Source organism: Megalobrama amblycephala, linkage group LG18, assembly GCF_018812025.1.
Source record: "Megalobrama amblycephala isolate DHTTF-2021 linkage group LG18, ASM1881202v1, whole genome shotgun sequence".
NCBI classification, from domain to species: domain Eukaryota; kingdom Metazoa; phylum Chordata; class Actinopteri; order Cypriniformes; family Xenocyprididae; genus Megalobrama; species Megalobrama amblycephala.
Genome location: NC_063061.1, coordinates 5,490,531 through 5,514,945, shown reverse-complemented (window position 1 = coordinate 5,514,945; position 24,415 = coordinate 5,490,531). Strand labels below are relative to the sequence as shown.

The 24,415-nt window shown below is 36.1% G+C and overlaps 1 protein-coding gene across 1 annotated transcript in view; it reads left to right on the top strand.

Annotated features, from left to right (window-relative positions):
• Positions 1-1,033: 1,033 nt before the first annotated feature.
• Positions 1,034-24,415, top strand: part of pdlim4 (PDZ and LIM domain 4) — a 47,908-nt gene continuing 24,526 nt past the window's right edge. The window contains exons 1-3 of the mRNA XM_048165213.1: positions 1,034-1,197; positions 8,566-8,717; positions 23,424-23,505. Of these exons, the coding sequence (XP_048021170.1) occupies positions 1,105-1,197; positions 8,566-8,717; positions 23,424-23,505 (327 nt within the window). The 5' untranslated portion in view covers positions 1,034-1,104. The remainder of the gene's footprint in view (positions 1,198-8,565; positions 8,718-23,423; positions 23,506-24,415) is intronic.

Sequence of the window (24,415 nt, the reverse complement as noted above, 5' to 3'; positions counted from 1 at the left end):
CGAATTAGGTGCATTTCCATCAAGTTGTTTGAGCAGATGAAGCGGATGAAGCTAGTTATTTTACTTTATAATGTGTTAAATATGGAAATTTTCTTAAACAAGAGCATTGCGTTTCCCAAATCGCCAAATTACCCCAAATCATGAGGTAATTTTCATTTTCAATGGTGAGCGGTGGTGAGCAGCCTTTACTTCTCAGCCAAATGATGTCTTTGCATTTGTCTCTGTAATGAGAATATTTTTTATTTCACTTAAACTTTAAGTTCTTGGTTCTGTCCCATTGAAATTTGGGACAGAACCATTCTCGTCACTTTATAATATTAATATTGAATCACTGTACTCACATGAACTGATTTAGATGTGTTTTTAGTACCTTTATGGATCTTGAGAGAGGAAATGTCATTGCTGGCTATGAAGGCCTCACGGAGCCATCGGATTTCAACAAACATATCTTAATTTGTGTTCTGAAGATTAACGAAGGTCTTAAGGGTGTGAAATGGCATGAGGGTAAGTAATAAATGACAGAATTTTCATTTTTGGGTGAACTAACCCTTTAAGGTCTTTATGTAGGCCTACCACTGAAAACTTAGTTATGTATATTAAATTGCATTTCTGTCAATAAATCCTCTCAAATTTTACACATTGCACCTTTAACACTGTACTCAGAAAGTTTTATCAAAATAATAACATTATGAAAACAATTAGCCTAGCAAATAATAATAGCGTTATAAGGACGGTCCGAGAATGTATTCTAAGCACGTTCTTCTCAACACAATGAGAACATTCATCAAGGACGTTCCAAGAACGTTGTTTTAAGAACATTTTCACTCAGCATTACAAGAACGTATATTAACTATTAATAACATTATAAAAACGTTCCATACACATTAGTTTAAGAACGTTCTGTTCTAAGATTCACATAACTTAAAGAACGTTAGTGAAAGTTGTGGGAACGGTCCCTGTTAGTTGTGTATGGTTGTCATAGCGGCGCTGGCCCTCCCTCTGAACCCCTGAGAGTTGCTCCTCCTCACTCGTCAGCACTAGTTTTATTAAAGTGTGAATGAGGATAGAGCAGTTGTTCTGCTGTGGATACTGTTTGAATCAAATATGTCTCACACTGTGACTCTCACCGGTCCCTCGCCGTGGGGTTTTCGTCTGGTGGGTGGACGGGACTTCAGCACACCGCTCACCATTTCCAGAGTACGTGTTTTCTTATTCTTCTCTTGAATGATGGACTGTTTCTCAATGCAACTGAGGCGATGGCCCCCTTACAACCGGCGTGCTGTTTCATTGTCGCAATGTAACATGAAAATTTAGGTTTACTTCTCTAAATGTGGGTTTACTTCTCTGAAGGCAGATGAACTCTTTTTTTTTCGTGTTTGTCGCGTCGGTCGCTTATAAACAGTGACCGAGCCTTTACTTCTCAGCCAAATGATGTCTTCGCATTTGTCTCTGTAATGGGAATATTTTTATTTCACTTAAACTTTAAGTTCTTGGTTCTGTCCCATTGAAATTTAAACGTTATCTTCTAAAAATTGAGACAATTGTATTTGAGCATATCTGTAAAATTCATGTGGATAGCAATGGTCAGATAATTTGGCCTTAGAAGAATTTAGAGGATAAATGTTGAGATCTCTTCTGGACCTTTGTTTTTTTCTTTCAGGAGAAACATAAGCCAGAGACTTAAGGAGAAGTCTCCATTTAATCTAACTGATGTCTAGGAGAAATATTTGAGATATTTAAGTAATCTCCTTTGTTAATATCACTTTCCTTTGGGCACTGACTTCGATGCTTCTCAAATGAATGAAAAGCTGAATCATGCTGGACAAACCCTATCATTTACTTCACATTTGTGGTCAGTAAATGCCTATGTCAGAAGAAATCGTATTCGACTGCCTTCTACTTGCATTGATTTAGAGAAATAACAGCTGGTTTTCACCAATTAATCTTTACAGCCAGTCAGGGCTTTATCTGTGGTACAAGATGGTCATGGATGTTTAGTCTACTCCAACCATCCATCCACCCGTCCAGTGAATGAATGGATGGAGTAGATGCAGGAACAGTTTTCTGGTTGTTTATTGGAACTTCTAAAAACTCCAGATGTTTAAAAGTCTTATACGAATTATCTAACCCCTACACGTGGTTAAAAGTAATCCAATTTAGGTTCTTAATTTCATCCTGAACATGTTTACAGTATCCTACATTTAAACTGGTTTAACAAGAAGTCATGTTGGGCTAATCTTACCCAGCAAATTGGGTTGTTTATTTAAACCAGCGTAATGGGATGATTTTTTTTTTTTTTTTTTTGTACAATAATACTTGATTTTATTCATTTTTACAATAATACTAGCTTATTTTTTACTTCATACTTGAATTAGTACTTACAGATTGACTTAAATTCTCCAAACTTTTGTAAAATACTCCACACAACCACTGGTTTACATGACGCACATCCTGATATTGCTGAGTTAGATGTGTTCCTGGGTCAACATATTTTGTTGATCCTGGAACAACATTCTAGTCTGAAAATTTAATCTTAACCCTATTCCTACCCCTAAACCTAACCCTACCCAAAACTTATCCCAAAAATCAGAGGGAAATGATAGATGAATAACACTGATGTAGAAGCACTAATTCATGATTTTAAGTATAAACTTGACATAATCTGTAAACTTGTCCCTGAAATCTGATTGGTTGAATTGAATGTTGTTCCAGGATCAACAAAAATGTTGACCCAGGAACATGTTGAACTCAGCAATATCAGGTTATGCTTACATGACAACTTCCTTTATTTTCAATGAGTACAGTTCTTAATACAGCATTTTATACCGTTCTTAACATACAATATTGCCTACATTTAAACTTGTTTAACGAACAATTTATATGTAACAATTAAACATTTAAAAGTAATTAAAATGTAATCAAACAGATGGTAGGGACTACAACAAGCTTCTTCCCGGGATGGTGACATCACAATCTCTCAAATTTACATAAACTCCGCCCCCGAGAACACGTGACAAAGGTGGTGAGGCCATGTTGCGTTAGAGTGTTGTTGCCATGCCGTCATTTTACGTCGGACTGCTTCACAAACGAAGGTCAATTCAACGCTGGATTTGAACAAAAGATGAACATGACAGCACATGCTAGTCGTTGAGTTGAATCAACTCCACAGCAACTACATAAATTTATCCACTAACCATTCAGAAACGTCCAGTTTCATTCTAAAAGTTGTAACTTCTTCCTGAGTCTCTCCATCAGTGTCGACTCCGGTTTGAACAACGCAAGACTGAACACTGTTACTGACAATCCTCATTTTGGCTGCGTGAGATTATCCAGCTTTGTTGTTGTTGAGCTGTTAAAGCTCCGCCCTCTTCCTGTGCTGGGAGCAGCAGCTCATTTGCATTTAAAGGGACCCAGACAAAAAAAGCATGTTTTTTGGCAAATTTGACAAGCTATAATAAATGATCTGTGGGGTATTTTGAGCTGAAACTTCACAGACACATTAACCCAGCATTGTTTAGAGTGTTGCCAGAGTTAGAACCTTGCGTTTTGGAGTTGTGCAGGCTGAAGAAACATCTGCAACATGTAAAGATAGCAGCTTATACTGAAAGCTGTTGAAAGGCTCATCAGCACCACAGGCTTGAGATTGAATCTGGTAAAGTGAAGCTACCGCTGTAAGCCTTGGCTTGGGATATCTTGCATTCACGTCCTATGAAGGCTTCCATCTGGCTCTGTGGACAGTAAATGCTGAGATTAATGGGTCAACCACAGGTTTTGTTAGGGAAAGTGTCTGTTAGGGTTGCAGATGTTAAGTTGCCTGTTGCCAGGAAAACCTCCAAATGGAAAAGAGGTAACAGTTTAAACACAATCCAATAGGCAGACATTCAGACAATATGGGAGATAAAGTGGTAATATGGAGACATAGTGCTTAATTCCACAGTTATTTAGAGGATTAGTTGACTTCAGAATTAAAATTTCCTGATAATTTACTCTCCTCCATGTCATCCAAGATGTTCATGTATTTCTTTCTTCAGTTGAAAAGAAATGAAGGTTTTTGAGGAAAACATTTCAGGATTTTTCTCCATATAGTGGACTTCACTGGAGTTCAACGTGTTGAATGTTCAAATGTCAGTTTCAGTGCAGCTTCAAAGAGCTCTACATGATCCCAGATGAGGAAAAAGGGTCTTATCTAGCAAAAGATTGGTCATTTTCTAAAAAAAATAATATATATACTTTTTAACCACAAATGCTCATCTTGCACTGCTCTGTGATGCTCCATGCATTGGAATCACATTGGAAAGATCACGCAAGACGTAGGTGAAAGTACCGCGGTAGAGCGAAAAACTCCATCTTATTTTCTCCTCCAACTTCAAAATCGTTCGACATTGTTGTTGTTATTTTTTTTTTTGTAAAGGATTGACTTTTTGCACATTCACTTTGTAGACCCAGTACTTCTGCAACGAGATTACATAATGCGTGGCGCATCGCAGAGCAGTGCAAGATGAGCATTTGTGGTTAAGAAGTATATATATTTTTTTTTTTTTAGAAAATGACCGATGGTTTTTCTAGATAAGACTCTTATTCCTCGTCTGGGATCATGTAGAGCTCTTTGAAGCTGCACTGAAACTGACATTTGGACCTTCAACCCGTTGAACCCCAGTGAAGTCCACTATATGGAGAAAAATCCTGAAATGTTATCCTCAAAAACCATAATTTTTTATTTTATTTATTTATTTTTTTTGACTGAAAGTAAATTATCAGGAAATTCTAATTCTGAACTAATCCTTTAGGATCTCCACAACCTTGGACCATTGGCTTGTTGTAAAATGCTTTTGCTTCTGAGTTAACATTTGCTTGAACATTTGGTGTTTTCCTGGTCAATGTGAAAGTGCTGAGGTAAAAACTCACTGAATCATTGCCAAATGTAATACACAACAAATTGTCAGCACTTGTCCAGACTGACAAATGTGGCCATCCATTCACAGGAATTCACAGTCCCATGTCATACAGAAAACAGAATGGTGCAATGTTTTCACTACTCTTTGCCAAGTCTTCACTGCAAAATTACTGAGAAAATCGGAATCTCTTTTTCATTCCTACGATAAACTTTAAAGTTGTCTGAACCAGTTAGACATGCGGCTTCTTATAAACATATTTACTCTGCTAATCTTTAATGTCTGACTGGCTCCCTCTGGGATTTCACAGGGCTGATTTATTGCATCCAGGGCCTTCCTCTTGTTTTTGCTCTGTAAGGGCATGCAGTAATGCTGGCAGGCTGCAACTCATTGTCCACTGTCGTTCAGCTCTGCATTTGTCCACATTCCAGGAAGCCATGTGACATTATTCAAAATGAGATTAAGTAGCATCTAGGAGATTCTGAAGCACAGGATTCATCAAAGTTCACAGCGTCACGGGCATGTTGCCAAGCTACACTGTGTCCATTCAGATACTCTATATGAGTGGTCCTCAACCGGTGGGTTCTGGGTTGTAATTGAAAAAAGGGGTTGCTGCTCTGTTCTGACAGGGTCAAGACAGTAGGGAAAAAAATATAAAAATGCCAAGCAAACTCTACGGTATTTCAATGCAAACTGGGCAGATGCCAGCATGGACAGGTTATAAGATGTTCCCCCATTCTTGAAAAACAATGACCAAAACTACAGAAGTTAAACCAAAATATGTCCCACGGGTTCAGTGATAAACATGGTTGGTGCCGACCACAAAGAGAGCATGAACTCACTGAATCAATGTTGCATGCTAAGCAACTGTGTTACTTTGTTGGCACTTCACTTGATGTCCAGTGTAAAATCTGGATCCTGAAACTAAGCTGGTTTAGAACATCTGCTCTTTACTAAAGTTTTTTTTTTTTTTTTTAAGAATTTGAGAATAATCATTGATTTTCCTCTACTGTTTTTTTTAATCACAAAGGTAAAGTAAACAGAAAAGTTTAACAGGCTTGTTCAACATTCAGAATATTTTAGGTTGTTGTGAATCACTTATCAAATTGTGCTACTGGTTATATTGGAAATGTAACTCATTATGTCTAATGTTTTCCAAATTAGAATTTTCAGTGAACCGTTCTTAATCATCAACCTACACCCTAAAATATGCTGGGTTAAAAACAACCCACGTTGGATTGAAAATGGACAAACCCAGCGATTGGGTTAAATGTTTGCACTTCCTGCTGGGTAGTTTTATTTAACTCAACTATTGTGTAAAAATTACTGTATTGATTGCTTAAAATGAACCTAAAATATGTTGGAAATTAACATTTATTAATAAGTTTAATGAATAATAATTAAACAATAAACATTTATTAAATGGCTTATTAGTAAATATTCACATTTTGATTATTATTGTTGCTTCTAGTAATTATGTGTCTGATTTTTATTTTCTAACCTATTTGGGGTTCATTTTAAGCCAGACATATAGTCATTTTTAAACAATAGTTGGGTAAAATAAAACTACCCATCACGTTGGTCAAACATTTAACCCAACCACCATTTTCAACCCACCTTTGGTTTGTTTTTAACCCAGCATTTTTTAGAGTGTAGTGTATGTGGGTTTCATAGAATTCCCATTGTAATCATAAACAATTTTAATGGATATAAAGCTCATATTTTTATCCAGACTATAGTGAATCTTTCTCCTCATCATTCTCTCTACATTGACAAGTTTTGATAATGTATGTATAATGTTTTTCATTGTAAAGCTTAGCTTTTTTTGGCCAAAACAGTGAGGTCACATTACATAACTTGTTCTTTCTGGCTAGTAATTTTCTCAGCAGGGTAAAGCAAGATGTTTCAAGATAAAACATCATGTGTCTTAGTATGACTCAGGACCTTCATACACATGGAAATGAGGCTTGCTAAATGGGATGAATTAGCCTTATTAGTAGGTCAGCTTCTGATTGCTAAATATTTAGGGTTGTACATGTGTGCTTGGCTTATTATAGGCTGTTTGGTGATATAGTCAAGTGAATGAGTCATTTAGTTAATGACTTGGAGGTACTGTAGGCTACATCCCACTGTAATAACAACAGCCCTTGGTCCCTATGCTTAAGTCAAGTGTTCTGTACTTAGAAACAATTTCAGGCAATTTCCTGGCTTAACATCTAAACTGGTCTTTTGTGCAATATATAGAGGTCTATGAATACTTGCAGTGCCCCCCCCAGATGGCACAACGTGCCCCCCTAATCGTATGGTCATTCAGCGAACTTACTATCGAGAGCAAAAAAGCTTAATTATGTGCATTTGGCCATTCACATATTAAATAACGAAACGTCTTCAGCAGCATTTGGCTCACAGGAACACTAATCTCAACAATAGTAACTTTAAATAACACATCTTCAGAAATATGAGTCAGAAATGGACAAGTGTAAATTTTCTCATTTAATTGCCTGTTGCTGCTACTATGGAAGCTTTTTTGTGCCACTGAATAAAAAATAAACAAGGTAACTGTGACTTTTATCTCACAATCCTGACTTTTTTTCTCAGAATTGCGTGATGTAAACTCACAATTGCTAGTTATAAAGTCAGAATGTGGGAAAAACTCACAATTGTGAGAAAAAAAGTCAAACACGCAATTGTGAGAAAATGTCAGAAATGTAAGATAAAAAGTCGCAATTATTTTTTAATTTTTTTATTCCGTGGTGGAAACAAACTTCCATGCTTCTGAATGCTTTTAGAGGGAAAAGCTGCCCATAACTGCTGGTCTAGGATCAGTTTTCTCTGTAATAAAAATATCTGGTGTTTTGAGCAGTAAGTAGATTCAGAGTTCTGCACGCTTGCAAATCCTCTCATTATAACAAGCGATTTTGTAAATAGGAGATTCATTGTGTCAGCTTCACTGATTATAACAGAACTTTGTGAGATCGCGATGAACTAAGAGTGACAGATTTTTAATTATTATAAAATGTTCTGCCATGCCAAATCCTACATTGCTTTTGTGTTATACTGTTGTTTTAATATAAAACTTGGTCTATTTAATTTATATTAGGATAAATACGGATGTTATTGTTTTGGTGAATGTTCATAAGAACAGATCATAAAAAAGTGTACCCCCCTATGAAATCAAAATTTATTTTTAAACTCAATAGAGCCTTAACTTTAAAGGGATAGTTCACCCAAAAATGAAAATTCTGTCATCATTTTCTCACCTGTGTGAATTTCTTTGTTCTGCTGTACACAAAGGAAGATATTTGGAAGAATGTCAGTAACCAAACAGATCTCGCCCTCCATTGACTTCCATAGTATTTATATTTCCTAATATGGTAGTCAATTATTATGGTAGTCACCTATTATTTCTTTAAATTTTGGGGTGAAATGAATCAGACATTTCTTTGTGAGATTTACGCCATGCATAATGCCATTGAATGTTGACGGACAAGAACTATGGAATTGCCTCATAAGCATGGATGCTGAGTAACCTGATCATCTGTCATTGCTCTAGTTGTAGGCATTGTTTCATTAATGGTTTCCTTTAATAAATGGTACCTTTGGCTGCAGACATTGCAGTGTTTGCCCTGGGTGTGGTACTTCCTTAACCTTTCTTCTGCTTGGCTTTTGTTAGATAACACCTGCGAGTAAAGCAGCGCTGAGCGACCTGTGCCCTGGAGACACCATCCTAGCCATCAATGGAGAAAGTACAGAGACCATGACACACATGGAGGCTCAGAACCGCATTAAAGCCTGCACAGATCAGCTTGTGTTGGTCATCAGCAGGTACTGCCTTATAAGCCTGTATATCTGCCTTACTATCCTTACATCCAGGTGGTGCTTGTTTTCACAGAGATATAAGATGACATGCACATCTGTTTTACTTTGAAAAAGCATTCATGAGCTTCTATAAGTGTTCTATACGTGCAGAAAACGTGGACGGAATCGCAGAATTCAGTAATAAAAACGGAATTATAAGGCGGAATGTCACAGAAGTTTTGATGAATAGGTCAATACACTTAAATCAAGTCATGATATAGACTAGTGTCTGTGCAAAATTAAACTTTAAACTGCAAAAAGACTATTTAAATATGAATCCTGCGTGTCTCTGTGTGAATAAATGGTGCAGACGTGCGGTTTCATTTACCAAGCATGTGTGATGCCTATGGTGTTTGTAGCCTCTGCCACCTCACTATATGATGACATGAATGCATGAACGTCATCTCCAGAGCCGCTCTAAAATTCACTTTACGAGCATTTTACAGTTTTATTTGAGAAACCTATCGTAATATCATAAACACACAGAAACTCAAAGGTCTTCATGGCAACCCATCAAAATAAAAAATTTGGTTTAGCTTCAAGAAATTGTGACAGACTTATATTACTGTTGTACAGTAACTACATCTCAATGTAATAATAATACTAACTAATAACAACAACAATAATAATAATAATAATAAATTATTATTAAAACTTTATTTAAGGAATAATCACAATTTTTCTTCTTTTTTGCTGTGCAGCACTTTGACAAAAAGTTTGTTGAATGTCGTATGATTAAAAGATAAATTAAATTAATATTTTATCCCTTCATTTGATTGCCAGAAAATTTAAATATACATGAATTTCTGAAAAAAATAAAACAAAACATTTCATAGAAAAAAAAAAACAAAAAACATTTTGTTGCTTTTTTGAATTCAGTTAATTAGACATGCCTTTTCATTATTAAAATTTAATTAAGCCATTAAAATGGAAGCCAGAAAAGTAAAAAAAAAAAAAAACAGATTTTGGTAAAGATAAAATATATTTCATAGAGTCCTCAAAAAATTAAATTTTGTTAAACTTTTAATAAATTGTTGTTAAATTGAATATGTTTTATTATTTCAATTAATTAGACATGCTTTTTGATTACTAAAGTTTAATTTAACCATTAAAATAGAGTCCAAAAAAAAATTTAAATGAGAAAAAAATGGAATCCAGAAAAAAAAAAAAAAAAAAAAATGGAATTTGGAAAAAATAAAACAGATTTCATATGGCCCTACTAAATGCATAAATGTACATTTATCTTGAACCAAGCAGTTTTAATATATGTAGAGAAAGATATTTATTAACATTTTCATTCATCCCATCTTGATCACCGCAAACATGCATAAAAAAAAAAACCACACACTTAGAAAGTGAAAGCATTTTTTGTTTTCTATGTAATCCATCAAAATGTTATATGATGAAGGGAGTCATGCATATATGCTGTGTTGACAGAACAGAAACAAACTGTGTGTTGATAGTACCATTCCATTTTTACTCAACCATAAGAAACTTTAAACATAATTTCCCCCAAATCTTTAAGCTGTCACCATGCCAGGCTATGCCATTGAAATGACAATATGAAAAAAGACAATCCTTTTCACACAAACAAAATTTTTGTGTGAGGGTGTGAGATTCACTGAGAGGCAACATATGCTACATCTTGCCATATTTGGTATGTGTTCTCTGAGCAAGCAGCGCGTGTTATTTGGAAAAGCCCTGACCTCTTGGTAGACGTGCTTATATATCATCTTTCGACATTAAGTGGTACATTCACATAGGAGTAGTAAATTTATTTAAGGATACTCTGGGTTGTTTGTACTGAGCATTCGACTGGGAACGTTTCCCTCCGATTACATCTCAAAACTTTCAGCCTGACTTGTTTTTTACATTACTTGAGTACAACACTACAGTAACTTTAACTGGATTCACTAGACAACTAGGTGTTTGCCTATGCAAAACTTTCCAGCACAACACTAGGATGTTGTGAGTGGTTGTCAGGGTTTGTGTTTGCTAATGTCTTCGGGGTAGTTGCTGAATGGTTACTTGAGTCTAAAGAGCCCATCGCCAGGTCTCTATGATATTCTGGTATCTAGATATGACTTGGGTCGAGTCCTTCTTCAATGACAGTCTTATATATGGGCCGTTTTATTATTAAATCTTAAGTCTGATTCCTTAGAAAAGTAATAGCACAGTACAGCTATCCTTCATGCATCAATTTTAAGTATGTTTCATTTCATGTCCATAGAGCAAACAGTGGTTGAAAGTGTATTTTAGTACGGTGGGTTGTAGAGGTGTGAATCCTCTAATTCTTTTATTAATAATAATTACTATATTAAAGAGGACCTATAATGCCCCTTTTACAAGATGTAATATAAGTCTCTGGTGTCCACAGAATGTGTCTGTGAAGTTTCAGCTCAAGATACCCCACAGATCATTTATTATAGCTTGTCAAATTTGCCCCTATTTGGGTGTGAGCAAAAACACATTGTTTTTGTGTGTGTCCCTTTAAATGCAAATGAGCTGCTGCTCCCGTCCCCCTTTCCAGAAGAGGGCGGAGCTTTAACAGCTCAACAACAACAAAGCTGGAGAATCTCACGCAGCCAAAATGAGGATTGTCAGTAACGGTGTTCAGCCTTACATTGTTCAAACCGGAGTCGACACTGATGGAGAGACTCAGGAAGAAGTTACAACTTTTAGAATGAAACTGGACGTTTCTGAATGGTTAGTGGATAAATTTATGTAGTTGCTGTGGAGTTGATTCAACTCATCCACTAGCATGTGCCGTCATGTTAATTTTTTGTGCAAATCCATCGTCCAACTCTTGTTAACATCAAGCATGTCCCAACACTTTATTTTCTCAAAAATGGTAGGTGGATCCTGTTGCAAAACAAGAAAATCGAGATATTCTCTTTCATTACTTTATTTTCTCATTCATACATATATTTGTGCCCAAGTATTTGCTTTCAAGAACTACATTATCTGTGAACATCAAATGTAAGTGCTTTGCTTCCGAAGGACATATGAAACTTGTTTTTATTAATATATAGTGAGAGTACTTTATTTACCATAAAACACATTAATATGTTTGATAGGCCTATTTAATTACATTTTTTAAAAATAGATTCTTGTTTTTATGCATCGATGCAGAATCGTTCACATCAGCATTGCGATGCATCATAAAAACGATTATATTCCACTGTGGGATTTATTCAGATCCTTGAACTCAAGAATGAGCAATAGAAATAGTGATGCTTGCCTTTACAAACACCACTAATTATCACTGATCTAGGTAGTCTGCGCCATTTGGAAACTGAACTCTAAACAGTCTCAGAGAGAAAACAGAATTCCACATTTTGTCAACATTAGTCTTTTTTATGGCCTGCATAGATAGCTGTGTGAAGGTCATGTGACACCAATGAAAATGCAAAAACATGGCCCCCCATATCTATTGGTATGTGACCTTTAGCATATGCCAATGAGTCATTTGTATTTGTCTGCACTCTTGAAATGAGTTGTGTGCTGGCACGATAAGTACTGCTTCGTTCCAGTGTTCATGGATGTGCTGGAGCAGGGTGGGGAAACAGATTACAGACTGCAGATTCTGTTTTCCGTGTGTTTGGATGGAAATGCAATTACATGGAGCACGCCGGCACCCAGAACCATACTGAATCACATTCTCCTTGAGACCGTAGATATGTGAAAACATACATTACTAAAAACCAAACCATGTGTTTCTTGTTCACACTGTTTATCTTGTTTATTTAGCATAAAAAATAAAGCAAGTTGTACATTATTACTCACTAACGTGAAACCAGACTTCATTCGCCTCAATGGAAAGCATATTTACACTGTCTTATTTTGCCACTCACCATGTAGAAAATAGTAAATGTGTGAACAAGTGACCGATTTTAGCTGCGTCTATTTATAATGTAGGAGGCGGGAGTTTAGATTCTAGAGTGCATTTGATTGGACAGAAGATTTGATGAGAAGCTGAAGTCCGCAGTGGTGTCATAAAAATCCGTGATTCATTTTAGCGGAAGTGAGAGACTAAGTTTTGAATGCATATCTCCTAAATGCATATTTTGTCATTGTATTGGAACACACCAGCTTATTCATAACCTTTAGGCTAACATATTCATACTAAAAGCATAAAAAAGCACTTGATTTCAGGGGGATTTAAACAAATAAAAATAATATCTGCACACAGAAATTAGCAAAAATTGTGCCTGATAAAGACCTGACTGGTCAAAACGTTGTGCTGTTTATAATCAAATTTTTGGAGCTGTAATTTGAATGTTCAGATATTATTTTTCTTTGTTCAGCCCAATTTAGGTTTTGGATGTGCACACCTAAATTCTAAAAAAAAAATCTAAATTCTAAAAAAAAATCTAAATTCTTGGGAAACTGTGTCATTTGTGACAAATGCAAATGTATTATATATATATATATATATATATATATATATATATATATATATATATATATATATATAATAACATTATTACTTTGAAAAAATCGTATTTTCCCATGTTAGGCCCAAAGGTCTTTAAACATAGGTTGATTTGCCCCCAAACCCTCATGGGTTATGAGTCATGGGTTATTATTATGACATTTCTTTCTGAATTTCAGCCTTTCTCTTCTGTTAAATGGACCAAAAATATTCTTATGCTGTAAAGTTATGATTATAGTTATCGTCCTTGGTGTGAACAGGCCTTCAGTCATTTGCTCGCTTTCATCACTTCCATTTTTCTTCTCATGCATTGGTTCACTATATGCTAACCAGCCAATCAGAGCGGTCCCTTTCAACCATGCCGATTCAAGGTTATTATTGTTAGTTAAAACTAAAACCATAAAATAAATGTTACATGAAATAAAATAAAATATAAAAAGCTAGTTACCATTTAGCTAGTCGCCGTTTAGTTTAAATTGAAGCACTAAATAACTAAAAACTAAAATTTAAAATTATTTAAAGATATTTAAAGAAAAACGACATTTTAAAAATGGCAAAAACACAAAACAAAATTGTGAAAAATGAAATGAAAAATGAAATGAGAAAATATAAAAATAAAATTGAATTCAAAATATTAACAAAAACTATAATAGTATATCCATGATACCAAAATAACAATGTGCAGATTCAACATGCTCCGACGAGTGCCAACAGTGCAAAACCACAAAGACTGGGCTGACAGACACTCAACAACAGCTCAGACATTGGCCAATGGCTTGATGTGTCACAGCCTTAAAGGATAACTTCACCGATTTTCAACCACCTTTGTATTTTCTACAATGTCAGTAGATATCCCTGTTTATTTGTCAGATAAAGTCTGCTGGATTAAGTAAAACGCTTCATCCGGCACATTTCTGGAAGCTCCAGAGCTTTTGTGAAAACTACAATTTTTATATCCTTGTATTTCTGGCTTCAACATTCAGTGATGCCATGTCTGGTTCCTGAAAATACCGGATGTGTTCCCATCTGACCTATGAGTCAGCACTGGACAAAAACGTCTAATGGAACATGTCATACAAACTCAGCCGGGCATATCCTCAAGCCACTGTGAAGGCAGCGAACAGCTGCTGGGAATCTCTCCGTATCTCCCTAGACTCCTCTTTACTCTTTAAGGAAAGTTGCAGTCTGGAAATGGCAGAGAGTGCGGATGACAAAGATTTGTTTCCACAAGTCATGAAGCTGTCGGAAAGAGCCTGCTGGGCCAGCGAGTTAAAGCTGAGTGAGTCATAAGACCTGGGTCATGAAAGTGCAGGGGAGCAGAGAAAATAAAAAGAAGAATTAAAGCAAAGAGAAAACAGGGCAGGACCAAGTGCTTAGTGGACAGTGACGCATGAATGAGGAATTATGTGTGGATTTGAAAGCTTAGAGAAAGAAACAAAGAGACGGAAAAGCTACGTTTGCCATTTCTTGACAGTTGAAAAGGGTTGGTGATGAAGGTTGGGTGATGATGTCATTGAAGCACTCGTCAAATACCTTTGAGTGTTTGAAGTTAAGTTAAAGGTGCCCTAGAATCAAAAATTGAATTTACCTCGGCATAGTTGAATAACAAGAGTTCAGTACATGGAAAAGACATACGTTGAGTCTCAAACTCCATTGTTTCCTCCTTCTTATGTAAATCTCATTTGTTTTAAAGACCTCAGAAAAACAGGCGAATCTCAACACAACACCGACTGTTATGTAACAGTCGGGATCATTAATATGTACGCCCCCAATATTTGCATATGCCAGCCCATGTTCAAGACATTACACAAGGGCAGCCAGTATTAACATCTGGATCTGTGCACAGCTGAATCATCAGAGTAGGTAAGCAAGCAAGAACAACAGCGAAAAATGGCAGATGGAGCGATAATAACTGACATGATCCATGATATTTTTAGTGATATTTGTAAATTGTCTTTCTAAATGTTTCGTTAGCAATGTACTGTTAAATGTGGTTAAAGTTACCATCGTTTCTTACTGTATTCATGGAGACAAGAGCCGTCGCTATTTTCATTATTAAACACTTGCAGTCTGTATAATTCATAAACACAACTTCATTCTTTATAAATCTCTCCAACAGTGTAGCATTAGCCCGTTAGCCACAGAGCATATAGCCTCAAACTCATTCAGAATCAAATGTAAACATCCAAATAAATACTATACTCACAGGAATCGATGCATGCATGCAGCATGAATGACGAACATCTTGTAAAGATCCATTTGAGGGTTATATTAGCTGTGTGAACTTTGTTTATGCACTGTATAACCGCACTTATAGTCGAGAGTTCGGGAGGGCAGGGAGCGAGAGATTTAAAGGGGCCGCAGCCTGAATCGGCGCATAGTTAATGATGCCCCAAAATAGGCAGTTAAAAAGTTAATTTAAAAAAATCTATGGGGTATTTTGAGCTGAAACTTTACAGACACATTCAGGGGACACCTTAGACTTATATTACATCTTTCTACGGCACCTTTAAGGGTCTCTTTTCAAACAGGTTTCCCAAATGCTTTTGGTTGAGCCAAAAGTCGATATGTTGGGATGTAAAAATTAGGATTATGTACTGTTTTTCATGTTGTTTCTGAGGGTGTTTACACGACAACGACGTACTAAAAATGGAAACGTTTTTCCTTTGTATTTTTCATGTATAGATGACAATGATGTCAAAACGATCCCTGTTCACATGGATCCTCGAAAACAATTCAAAATGTTGCATTCTGCTGCCAGGCCACTTTGTAAATTAACGCTATGCTCCTATAGGCTGAACACGTAATACAAATGTCATCGTTTTCACAAATTCGCAATTTTGTGGTTTACATGGTGACGATTAGGGCTGCAACAAACGATTATTTTGATAATCGATTAATCTGCCGATTATTGGAACGATTAATCGACTAATCATCAATTATTATGCTGATTAATCAGTATGCTTTGTTCGATTATTCCACTAGCAATTAGTTAAAATACTGAGTTATACTTTAATAATTAAAACAAGGAACTCACTTCAGCTTTTGAAAGTGTATTTTTAATGAATTTGTTAAAAATATTGTTAAAATGAGGAAAAGTGTTTTTATTAAGTCTGGGAATTGTAATAACTTTTTTATAAGAGTAAAAATATTAATATATAATATTGTGCAAAAATTTCAGAAAAATGCTCCTCTCTAGATTTCTTTTTTTCTTTTTACTAACTATCGAGTTTATGGTCACTGAATGGCTTTCCTGAGGTAAATATAAAATTTTGTGACATATTTGTTTGCAAGCTGTTTTATTGCGGTCTTTCTGCGGTTGAAACTCTGATTAAGTGATTACATTAGAGCTGGATTCATTTCAGTAAATTGTACTGTATCTTTCAACATACTTTTTAATATTCATTCATGTTTATTTTGTGCTGTAATAGCAGAAAAGAGGAAGAGGCGCTACAGCGATCTGTCACTCCACATTAAAAAGCCCCAAAACCACATGTATTGTTTGAATCCTGTAGTAAAATTGACAGAATTTAAAATTTAAGACTTTGTTTTATATCAAAAGAAACCTGATCTGTTGTATCTGTCGGCGTGCTGTCTGTGTCCTCTACGCTCTGCGATGCATCTTTCACTGTGTGAGAAAATGGACGTGTGGCGAACAGTGAGTTTGAATGAGAGTTGGTGGCCCTGCATGACAGCATTTTTTGTAGTTATGCTAAACGTTATGTTTTATGCTATGTTAAACTCCCACATTTTACGGGTTTGACTTTGTTTGCACTATGCACTCAGAAGCACTGTGTCTTCTTCTATTGGATTCGATCCGGGAGGGCTGCATTACAGTATTGCGCTACAGCGCCCCACTGGTCAAACCGTGTTATTGCAGGCCTTTCAGATAGATCATATGAGATCAAAAGACTATTTGACAACAAAAATATTTGTCGATAATTTTGTCGACGTTGTTGATAATGTCATTTCAGCCCTAGTGACGATACCGGTATCGTTTTCAAAAACTTGCACTTTTAGGCGCCCAAAATAATGTTTCATTGACAGAAACCGCTAAAGGCCACTTCCCTTTGTCAGCAAAAGCCTCTAAGTCCACAGAGGAACCAATCAGAAGACGCACATCGAATCATATGATTTCAAGATGAATGGCAGTGTGCATATGAGCTTTCAATTGCCGAGCTGCAAGTTTTTATCATGTCTTGCCCATCGCTACAGTGGCAGGATTTCGCGAGTATCAAGTAAACCCAACAGTGATCCTTTTGCTGCTGTAAAACTGACAGAAATGGATGTTTTACTGTCTTGTTGTCCAAAGAGGTGGACGTTTTTGCAAAAAAAAAGTCAAATTTGTTAAATACCAATGAATTGACTAAAGTGACATTTTTGAAAATAAGGCATTTCAATAACTGACTAGTAACCTTTTCATTGCCATTAAAGTGAAATTATTGAACCTAAATGTAGGAGCCTGGTAAAAAATGCTCATTTAAAAGAATTGTCAAATGTTCGCTTCTTGAGTTTGTCGGTTATTGTCTATGTATCATACTAAAGCAAGAATGGGCACTGTCCTGCAGATTTTATTTCCATCTCTAATAGGGCCTGGGCCATGAAGCCGGTTTAGTTTGTGCCAACCCTGGATTTTAGGTACCATAAAAGTGGTATGGCTTTTACCAGTGTTCATTGCCATAGTAACTTACTCTCCACGGCTGACCTGCTCTGTAGCAGGATTTATTCTGGGTGAGAGATCTCAAACTGAGCAAAGTGACACATCTCTGACGCAGTGAAGTCACACCCCTTACAGCTCTTGCTTCAAATGAAAGCAGTTTACAGTGAAAGACAAAATCACCTGGTTCCTAAGAATGATTATTTATATATTAATTATATAATTATATAGCTCTGTCTATTACTTATTAAATAAACTTGTTTCACTTGCACTCAATGTTTTCTTCTAGTTGTCCTCTCTTGAAGACATCTCTTTTCTTCTTTCTATGTAAATGTGTTTACATTCTTCAATTGTTTGTAATAATCTCTTATTATAAATCGCAGTTTCACTGTTTGACGTCATGTGATTGGCTATTCACATTTTCATGTGCACACGCTCCACAGTTATTCATGAACTCAGGATCAAAGCCTGGGTTGACAGCATCATTGTACCAACAAAACCTGTATGGATGTGTTTGGTATTGTCAGCATAAAACTAATCCTGTATCCCAGAATTTCCGAGTGGTTTTAGAGTTAACAAAACCAAACCCATCCAACCCAGTTTAGATCAGGTTCAGCATTCGTATTTTCTGTCATCTCAGGGTTTGATCCAGAGTTTTGCACACGCCTGAAAGTGTGACATCTGCAGCGAACAGCCGGTCGTAGGAAACACGGAAACAAATGGATTTGCAATGGTTGCTTTGTCGCGTCCAGTGTTGACAGCCTCAAGCTGCTGAGACGTGTAGACATGTTGTTACCCATTATAAAGAAGCGTATAAGTTACCATGGTAATGATGAATGCCTCAATTTGCATAATCTTGTATTGCATAATCACCTAATATCCAATCATTTGCATGAGCAATAGTTTACAAATGTTTTATGCTCCTGTTACATCCACAATACAAATGTACATAAGTACTAAATACTCACTGATCATACTGTAGGAGTATTATGAAATATGACGACAAATTTTGAAACTCTATTTGAGCAGTTCATTGCTGTGTGTTTTTTGGAAACATCTGCATATTAGTCACCTTCCTGAAAATGGAAATGCAACAAAGTAGCAAAGCCAAAGTAAACCTTACACTATATTGCAACTCAGTTACTCATTGAAGAAATCCCAACCAGAGGGGAAAAAATGATAGAACTTTGGACATTTTATTTTAGCAACAGAGTTTTAAGGCACGCAGTTATATCGTGAGCTAATGGGATGACCTATCTAAGATGTCTTTGTTATGTCTTTTTTTTTTTTTTTTTGGTATTTCGGCAGTATATAGTACATTGACAATTTTAGTTTCAATATAATAGATATTTTTGAGCCACTAAACCCACTCTTACCTCTACACCTAGCCCTAACACTATTTCTTAAAAATAATATATACAGTATAAAGAAAAATGTAACAGACAGATAAGTGTAATCACCATAAAGTATATATCGCTAAAACGTCAAAAATGAGAACCAGAGTAGTCCAATGATGTACGGTATATTACGGCACAAAAACAAAATTATCATTTTATGTTGTTTTTTTTTTTTGGTGTATTTTGTGATCATTTTTTGGAGTCACAGCACTTGTTTTGTATCAGCAAAACAAAATAAATTTTACATAAGTAATAGTTGAACAGTTACAGAATTGTTATTCATTTTAAGATTATAAACTGTAGTCTGGTTTAACATTGTGTAATATTTTGGCAGGACAGAATTTAAAGGGGACCTTTTATGCCCCTTTCACAAGATGTAATGAAAGGTGTCTCCAGAATGTGTCTGTGAAGTTTCAGCTCAAAATACCCCACAGATCATTTAATATTGTCAAATTTGCCCTTATTTGGCCGTTTTTGTGTGTGTCCCTTTAAATGCAAATGAGCTGCTGCTAGGCCTGGGCGATAAAACGTTATCGATATTTATCGACAGTACATCTAAATCGATAACGATAGAAAAATTGTTTGATATAACTCTCAATATAGTTTCACTTAAATGCATTAAAATGTAAACAGACATGAAGTTCGGTTGCGCAATCGCCACGTTAAATCAGAACACACAAACACAAGAAAATGAGTGCTGTATGAAATACAGTTTGTGTAGGAAATGCACAAACTGTGTTTTCAACCACACAGAATCTTTATTTCTGTTACTTCTGTGATAATTTGAATATTTGTATTGAGAGTTTATAATTCAGATATAAATACTAATGTTTGTTATCGATCAAAATAGAGCAAATTGGCTCTTGAAAGAAACTTGGTGCTGAAAATAACGCATTTATCGATATTATTGTTAGGCTATAAAATATAAGAAAGATTTGTTTATTTATTTTGTTTGGTTTTAAAATTATTTGTTGTTTGCCTTAATTAAAAATGCATTGGTTAGATTCAAACATTTTTTTTCTACTGGTCTTTTTTTAAAAAGTTTATTAATTTTTCAATAATTATCGATACTGAACAATATGAAACATTGGTGATAATTTTTTTAGCTGTATCGCCCAGCCCTAGCTGCTGCTCCCAGCCCCTTTTCCAGAAGAGGGCGGAGCTTTAACAGCTCACGCTTCGGTTGCTCAACAACAACAAAGCTGGAGAATCTCACGCAGCCAAAATGAGGATTGTCAGTAACGGTGTTCAGCCTTACATTGTTCAAACCGGAGTCGACACTGATGGAGAGACTCAGGAAGAAGTTACAACTTTTAGAATGAAACTGGACGTTTCTGAATGGTTAGTGGATAAATTTATGTAGTTGCTGTGGAGTTGATTCAACTCATCCACTAGCATGTGCCGTCATGGTAATCTTTTGTGCAAATCCAGTGTTGAATTGACCCTCGTTTGTGAAGCAGTCCGGCGTAAAACGATGGCATGACAACAACACTCTACTACAACAACTCTTCCTCTTCTCTAAAGCAGCCCAACATGGCCTCACCCCCTTTGTTGCGTGTAAAAGAAAATATCCCCCTTTTGCACTGAACTTTGAGCGTTGTAACTTTGCAGATGTTGTTTATTGCTCAAACAGCAACATTACACAGTAACTAAAGTTTAAAAAGTGAAATCATAATCAAGGACCCATTTAAAGTAAATGAGTCATCTGCATTAAAACAATGCGATTGAAAACATCTCAATGATCATAAATACAATAGAATCAACTGATTAATTCCATGAATTAAATATTTCTAAATAAGGATTCATAAACATGTTTATGTCTATATCTATAATGTTGTTCATTTATAAAACCACACTTATTGCATTCAAAATACATACAAATACTCGTGAGATCATGCTGAGAAGAAACCCATGTGTCCCCATGAGCTCATTCTCCATTTAAGTGTTTATGTCTTTGTGTCTCATAGTTGAGCTGATAGGAGACAGATTTTGAACAGCCTCACAATGCATAATTATGTGCCACATTCTGAATTCAAAATTGCTTGATGGATTATAATGGAGAAAGAGTGGAAACAAAATGGCATATTATGTGCGTCATCTCTGCCCACTACATCTGCCTCTCTCATTTTCCTTTCATTCCCCAACACACAATACTTCACGTTGTTGACTGAGTACGAGTATGACTATTTATTTGTCATGTCTTGTGTGAATTTTGTAATGTTTCCAAATGGTGCAAGCTTTATACTTAATGTGATAAATTTGTGTTAGCTGAGTTAAATCCATAGAACAGTAATGGTATATATAATAATATTATATATATAATAATAAATATAAATAATAAATTTGCTATTTTTGGAAATTACAAAAAAAAAAAAAAAAAAAAACTACATTGAATGGGACCGTTTTTTTGCGCCCAAACATAAGAATGTCAAATGACTTACATGTCATTTTATTATTTTCCAAAACATGCAGTATAGGTGAACTGGAGATGTTAAATTGTCCATAGGTGTATGTGTGTGAGTCCCAAGCCATGTAATGGGGAGAGTTGGGGAAAGATCTGGCAACCTACCCTGGAAAATCGTCAAAAAATCAATCAAAAAGTAATTTTTTTCGTCGGATATCGTCCATATTGAAATGAAAGCATGCCAAAGATTGGTGCACAAACAGTAGCTCAGGTAGGTCAAAAAACACATGAGAAGAGTTAGAATAGAACAACATCAGCAATCGCAGACAATTGCATTCGGACTCGATTTGACCATTGAGTTTGCCAAAAAACAGTAGGTCATTTGTGCTGGAGGTTGTGTGAGAAAAACACAGACTTGGCCGATTCGGACAGGATTACAATCACAAAGTACATCTGTGAAACACAAATTTCTTTAAAGCCCCCCATGGAAAACTTGTCCCATCCAAATATGGCTTTAGAAAGCAGATTCTTCCAAATTTGACTTGACTTATTTTGAACACATCCTACTCTGTATTTTAACATTTCACCACGTTTCGCTCTGAAGGGTAAGTGACATAAAGCTACTCTGCCCACACATTTCTTTTATACTGTGAAGCCCTACATGCATCAATATGTTCCCACTACAACCATTTAAAAGCCTACTGTCTGCTGAAAGGGTCTCTTCATTCAAGTGGGTAAATGGAAAACATTCTTTAATCAGTCATCTCCAGATGGCTTTAAGTCACTCTGACATTCATTTCTAAGTCATTGCCTCATTCTGCCACATCCAAGCCAACTCAGAAGGGGGTGCATTCATGCTCCAGTGATGAAGTTTCCATTATGGGAGGGACCACAGAGGTTTCTTTGTTGCTCAGATCTGCTTATAGCTGTGTGCATGTAGGTGTAAGTGGAGTGGGGGCAAAGGAAAACCGTTGTCTTTGTTCTTCCATTTGGTCAAAAGATGCCCAATATCTCAAGCACATTTACTGTACCCCTTTATATTCTCTTTACTATGAGTAAAAACCTCATTCTTGTTCAAATGAAAATCTCCCCAACTGGACACCTTATATATATTTGTTAATTAGAGTCAGAATAAATGAAAGCAATACAACCCATACCACCATAGCTTACAGTTGAGATTGAATTTTTACAAATTTTCTTTTCATTTTGAGGTGAAATATCAAGACATGGGCATATCTGAAATGTTTTTGTGAGATCCACCACCAATCTCGGGAAATCTCTACTGTTAGTAGCTTTTGTAACATAAAGGGGTTTTTTGTCATTTGTGTGTACATTTATTCTTTATAAAACATATTTTCTTTTCAATGACAATACAGTCAGTATGTTAGGCGAAATATATTTTGCTTTAGGTTAGACTGTATTAAAGAACATCTGGACTTAGTCATCCATTTGTTGAAGATATTTTGACTGCCGAAGTATAGATTTCATCCCACAGTGAAGAAGTGCTCCCCACATCAGAACAACTAAAGACAATCATCTCAGTGGGAGAAAATGTATGCATGGATGCACTTCTACTTGAATATTGTAAAGTGATGAGATGAAAACACAAACTAATAGAAGCACCAAATGCAAACCACAAGGAGTGTGAATGGATCATTGATGTCAATCAATAATGTTATCAGATATAGATAAAGAGAAGCAGATTGTTTTCGAGATGTATGTTAGATGTATGATGTAGATATTTAGCTTCATTCACCTAATCTTTGGTTTTGTTCTTTAGATCTGGAAAGGTTTGGTCTCCAACTGGAATAGAAGAAAACAAGACAAGTCCATACACCGGAATACTGGAGTCTGAGTCACAGGTATAAAGGGTGTTGGCATAAATTTCAAACCTTCACATTTGATGTTGTCATAGGATACTGTTACAGACAGCTACATTTACATTTTAATTCAAGGGATTTAGCAGATACTTATCCAGAATGATTTTACAAAATGCTTCAGTTTCACATGTGAGCATGTTGTGATCGGTTTCATTGCCTAGCAGCAGCTTCATAGAAATATAAACAAGTACACAATGCCGAATTGTCTTTAAATGTAAAAAAAAAAAAAAAAAAACATTTGAGGACCAAATATATTTTTGACTCTTCAAGTGCCTGCTCAAAGTCAATCTCATGGGAGGCCAACACCATCTCCAGCTGTCATGTTGGAGAGGGGGCTTCAAACGAGAGAGTGATCCGCTCATCTCTGCTCAACTAACCAGTCATGTGCCTCTCCATGGATCTCCAGGAGTCTAAGTCCTGGCCCCACTCCCATTACCTCTTCTGGGAAGCACTGTATGCCTCTAACCGCTATGTAAATCCGATAAGAGAGTTCATCGCAATGAGCCATTTTTTGACCACCTCCACTGTTTGAACCCTTGTTTATCCCTTCCCTTTTAATTTTCCCTTTTTAGCTCTTACTAATTTCTTTGAGAGAGCTTGCTCGATCCTTTACCAGAGTCTCGAGAAAAAAAAAAACATCTTCCACTGGCCTTATGTAAAAATATCAAGGCAAAGGGACCAAGAACCTCTTGTACCCCAATACGCTCGCTCTTGAAGATGTGTGAGGAGGACCACACGGCTTTGGGTCCTCCAACCTGCGATCCGTAATGACCTCCCTAAGGTCCTGCTTAGGCCTCTTCCGGAATCACCACCTAGATCCTCGGCTCCTCAGAGTGGGGTTGTGGGCTCCCACGTTCGCCTTCTGACTCTCCCACCAGGAACTAGTCCCAGG